Source organism: Berghia stephanieae, chromosome 4 (genome assembly GCF_034508935.2).
Source record: "Berghia stephanieae isolate SIO BIC M18660-M18661 chromosome 4, UCSD_Bste_1.3, whole genome shotgun sequence".
NCBI classification, from domain to species: Eukaryota; Metazoa; Mollusca; class Gastropoda; order Nudibranchia; family Aeolidiidae; genus Berghia; species Berghia stephanieae.
The window spans coordinates 74,453,281-74,458,280 of NC_088363.1; the positions used below are offsets into that span (position 1 = coordinate 74,453,281).

At 34.7% G+C, this 5,000-nt stretch overlaps 2 protein-coding genes across 7 annotated transcripts in view; one reads left to right on the forward strand and one right to left on the reverse strand.

Moving 5' to 3' along the window:
• LOC144971237 (arf-GAP with coiled-coil, ANK repeat and PH domain-containing protein 2-like) overlaps window positions 1-5,000 on the reverse strand; it is a 67,792-nt gene that overhangs the window by 26,645 nt on the left and 36,147 nt on the right. The gene's annotated exons all lie outside the window — the stretch shown is intronic.
• Window positions 1-5,000, forward strand: part of LOC144971238 (uncharacterized) — a 12,350-nt gene that overhangs the window by 1,618 nt on the left and 5,732 nt on the right. Inside the window, exon 2 of the mRNA XM_078911755.1 lies at window positions 3,770-4,440. Within this exon, the coding sequence (XP_078767881.1) occupies window positions 3,833-4,440 (608 nt within the window). The 5' untranslated portion in view covers window positions 3,770-3,832. The remainder of the gene's footprint in view (window positions 1-3,769; window positions 4,441-5,000) is intronic.

A 5,000-nucleotide genomic window follows, 5' to 3' on the forward strand; every position in this document is an offset into this window, starting at 1 on the left:
ACAACACCCGTTCTCCAGGGAAAAAAACCATACAAAAACATTCTTCTTACGAAACAGCGAAACTAGATAGACTAGATCTCATTAACCGATTTCAATCGCCATCCATTTGTTTTTAAATGACTTTTTTTTTTTTGGTTTGATTTTTGTTTTTATTGGTTTTTTTGGGTTTTTTTATGTTTTGTATTTTGTTGTTGTTGCAGTTGTTGTTTTTTTTTTAAATCAAATCTCTTTTATTTAAATTGAAACTCAAATGTACTTCACAATCGAAGTAGATGCGATTTCAAGAATACATTGGGGAATTAGAAAAAAAAATACAAAAAAAAAAACAAAACAAAAAAAAACAACAAAAAACAACAAGAAAGGGAGCCAAAAACGAAATATCTGCATAATCGCAAGGTCGAGGACTTAGTGATGAAGTTGCAGTGAGTGCAAGAGACAAGTGGATCAAAACTGCTTTACAACCAAACTCCCAAAACAAAACAACTGTTTTTCACATCGCAAGGAAACCAACCATTTTGTTTTGATACCGAGTGCAAATTACTCAACGACAGATTACGGCGTCTCGTGTGTGTATTATTTCAATCTTTTGAAGATATGTGATTTTGTACACCTGAAATAACAGATACAAACTCTTATCTAATAAGCAAATCTACCGTCTCGTAAAGTCTATAGATAAAATGTCCATCATACTCAAACTCTCTTGATATTGCGCTCTCCAATTTATGTTTTCAATAAACAAAAGAATTGCTGCTATAATAGTGTCTCTGTTATAAGACTGTTATAATTGTTCACTTAGCAGCGACCGATTGTCGAGGGGAAAAAATTAAAAGAAAGAAAGAAAAAAATTATTAAAAATTGAAACCTATTTTTAATGACCAGTGTCCCACGCCTACCGGATCCTCCCTTTTCTTTCTGTTGCTATTTATATATTTTCCCTTTTATATTAATATACACGTGTTGTTAAATTACTTGGTTAATTAGACAGTACCCAACAAAATCAAAAAGCCAAATGGAGACTAATAGATTCATATTCATATTCCAAGTAAAAGAATGGGCATACATTGCCATGTTTCAAAGGATAGGTGAGAAGGGAATGGGGGGGGGGGGGGGGGGGGGGGGGGGGGGGTAATAGTGAAGAAACGACAAAGTGAGGTTACTTTTGCTCTATAAATATTTTTTTAAAAGTATTTCCGTCGAAGCGATGTGATGTTAACGAGAGTTGATCTCGCTGATTCGGAGGGGCGACACGCTGATGCTCAGCAAGGAACGAAATATCATGAAGATGACACCCTCCGCGCTTGGGCAAAGCGTGACGGTAAAAACATTGCCCTTTAAATAGAGAAAGTCATTCATTCAAATTACGCCAGACGTGTGGAAAAGCACTTGCTTACCTGCCCCCCCCCCCCCCCCTCCCCCCACTTGCGAAAAAGAAAAGACAAAGAAAAATAAGAAGAAAAATAAGAAGAAAAATAAGAAGAAAAATAAGGAAGATAATATAAGATAGCTGAGTCAGCCATCTTTACTAGGCCTTATTATTCTCACTACCTTCAATCATGCAGTGAGTAATCAGCATCTGATTGGTGCAACCAAATGTCTATTTTATTTCATATTTAATTATGTTTTTTAAAGTAAAGTTGAATTCGAACTGCCATTTGTTGCTTATGCTCTCTTTAGCCAGTCAGAGAGGAGAGCTGTTACCAGTAGGTTCTTGAAAATTATTTTGTATGTTCATCAATCAAGACTAGTTATTGAGTAATATGTTGTGTCAGCTTCATAAAACTGTGAGAATTTGATCAACCTCCATACTATCAATATAAAACTGATCATATCCAAACTATATTAGTATAAATAACATTGCATCGCTAATGATTTTCTTCCGGTCGCCATTTGCATGGTGATCTGTATAACATGAACGCTTGGGAACTACAGAACGAAAGTAGTAAAAATAGTTTAAAAAATAAGGCGATTGGCAGTTCAGTTCATTAACTACTAAAAGACAACACGATATGCGAAATCAACAGTAATTCTCAACCTGACTGAATCAGTCAGTATATATGAAGACGTTTCGGGTCTCGGGTTTTTCCCTTTCTCACCAACGATGAGATAATATTCTCGTATACAATATGTTGAGTATTCTGCTATTGTAAAAGCAACTTTAAAGAGTTCCGACTTAAAATTTTAGATATTTATAATCGTTTTGGTTTTGTTTTGGATTTGATGGTTGTTGTATATATATATATATATATATATGTTGTTTTTTTTTGTTTTGTTTTTTTTTTTTGGGGGGGGGGGGTGGTTGTTTATTTTATTTTTTTTGGTTGGTTGGGTTTTTTTTTTTAAGTCAAGATCTTTAAAGTAATCATATTAGAAAAATTATAAAGGGTTCCAAGATTCTTTATAGTCCAAAAGAGCCCTGCGGCCTATGGAATTTAGAAAAGACAGTTGCCTGTTTCCCCTTAGATTAGACGAACGTCTGTCTATTGGACCTAACAGACTGAGCTACTCAATCATTGTCCAACGACCAGAAAAAAAAAAATAAATTCGAATCTACACATTCGAAGGATATAAGTCAGTTTGCGATCGAGATTCAATACAAAGATTCAAGACCCCAGATATGATGTCTATTTATTATTGCTGCATCAACACAAGACAGAAAATGTGCGTTTCCGCGCAGACTGCTAATACACTTTATTATCGTGTTCATAATAAGACATTTACTGCTTACAACAGGAGATTTAAGCTATCCGGAAATAGAGCTAAGGAATGTTTCGCACATTTGAATAAGAGGAGGTCGAATTGCTACAAGACTCATAAATCTTTATTTTACAAACTCTTCAAAAATTGTACATATTAGGCGAATGCAATTTTGTATCCATCTCGGACTATTGACATATTGATTATTGAATTATCAAGATCCAAAACATTTTTCAATAGCAGTTTCCCAATTAATATATATATATATATATATATATATATATATATATATATATATATATATATATATATATATATATATATATATATATATATATGTATATAAGATATCGTCTTCAGGAGAAAAAATAGATGACACAATGTCGTATTGTCTTCTTTTGCTTGTTGAACATCGGTCTGGGAACTATCCATAACACAATGTCATATTGTCTTCTTTTGTAAACATAAGCTCGCATGAAGTTTACAAATCATCATGTGGAATAATGACATGCTGCTAAAGGATTGAACTGATTTATCACAATAAATGTCATGGGGTAAGACGGAAATATATGTTTATAAGAGCTGTGTAAATAATAAACAGTCTGACTTCAGATCCGCTTACAGAAGAGAGAGAGAGAGAGAGAGAGAGAGAGAGAGAGAGAGAGAGAGAGCGAGAGAGAGAGAGAAAAGAAAGAGAAAAAAAAAAACATATCTAGCAAAATTAAACAATTTTTAAAGGAAAAACACTAACCAAATACCCAATCATCTTAATTTTCACTGGAGCTGATAATCTAACCTAAAAAGTCGCAAGCCCCATACAACATTAAACTTGTTTTAAAAGACGTGCCACAAGTATAGAATGATTTATCAGGATATCTAAGACATTGCCATTTAATTTTCACTTCGCATTAATTCTTATTCACATTAACAGGAAAACACTGTCCTTAGATGACACTTAAAATTAGTAAATGATTTAATTTTTCAAGAATATAATGTTATAATTTTCAAGCTTCTTTGCAATACCAACCAATGTATCATAATATAATGCTTTTATATAAATATTATTCATCAACAGATACTTTGTAATTTTTTTACAAGACCCTGTTGAGTATTGAGGAAAAAGAACCCCGAAACAACTATGGCGGGGTACAATGCCTCCCAAACATGGATCAAAACCATTTCATATTATTTCATCACATTCGCTACCATTCTTGCTGTAGTTACATACGGCATCGCCAAAGCTGAAGACTGTCCACCAAGATGCAACTCTTGCACAGCTGGAGTGGCAAACTGCCAAGGAAGAAGCCTTACGGCCCCTCCGAAATCCTATCCATCAACTACTCGTATTATAAATCTTCAAGACAACCACATTAGGATTTTAGGAACGAGAACGTTCCATCGTTCACAGACAGCCGAGATCCTTAAACTAGGAAACAATAAAGTCACGGCTCTTCGAAATGATGCGTTCCGTTCATTTCCTAGACTGATGACGTTAGATTTGACCGGAAACAGAATAGCTAGAATATATATCAGAGGTTTCAGCGGACTCTCACGACTGCAGACTCTATCTTTGAGTCGAAACAGACTCAGGCGTGTGGCTGGCATCTTTAGAAATACAATGAATCTGCATCAACTCAACCTCGCTGACAATAGAATCGGTGGGCTTACGGAGAGGGACTTAGCACCCTTGACCAGAATGCGTTATCTGGATTTGAGGGATAACCTGATCTCACGAATTCACAGAAGGTAGAGTGAAAATATAGTTAACGCATCAAGTAATACTTCTTCTTCTAGGTTCCATGCCTGGTCCAGGCTTCGGATACTGCATGAATTATCTCTCTCCATTCCTCCCTGTCTCTTGCTTTTTCAAACAGCTCTTGGATTGTTAGGTTGGTGAAGCCAAGTAATACTATAATATGTAAAAATACATGAAGACAAAATTCATTTACGAATCAATTAATTAAAACATGTAAACATACAAGAAAGCAAAAGACAATTCCAAAATAATATTAAATTTGGCAGAATTGGTACAGATTTAAGTACTTCAGCTCAATATTATGAAAATCAAAATATATGCTGGAGAACAGCTTTGCTTTTTAAAGTTCACAATCTGTCATAATGATATGGGGGTTTGAGATTATTTTGTTCAATAGTTACAATCTCTCTCTCTCTCTCTCTCTCTCTCTCTCTCTCTCTCTCTCTCTCTCTCTCTCTCTCTCTCTCTCTCTCTCTCTCTCTCTCTCTCTCTCTCTCTCTGTCTGCTATATCAGTGTATCTTAAATCACTTTCCTTTTTTTTTTCTAGAT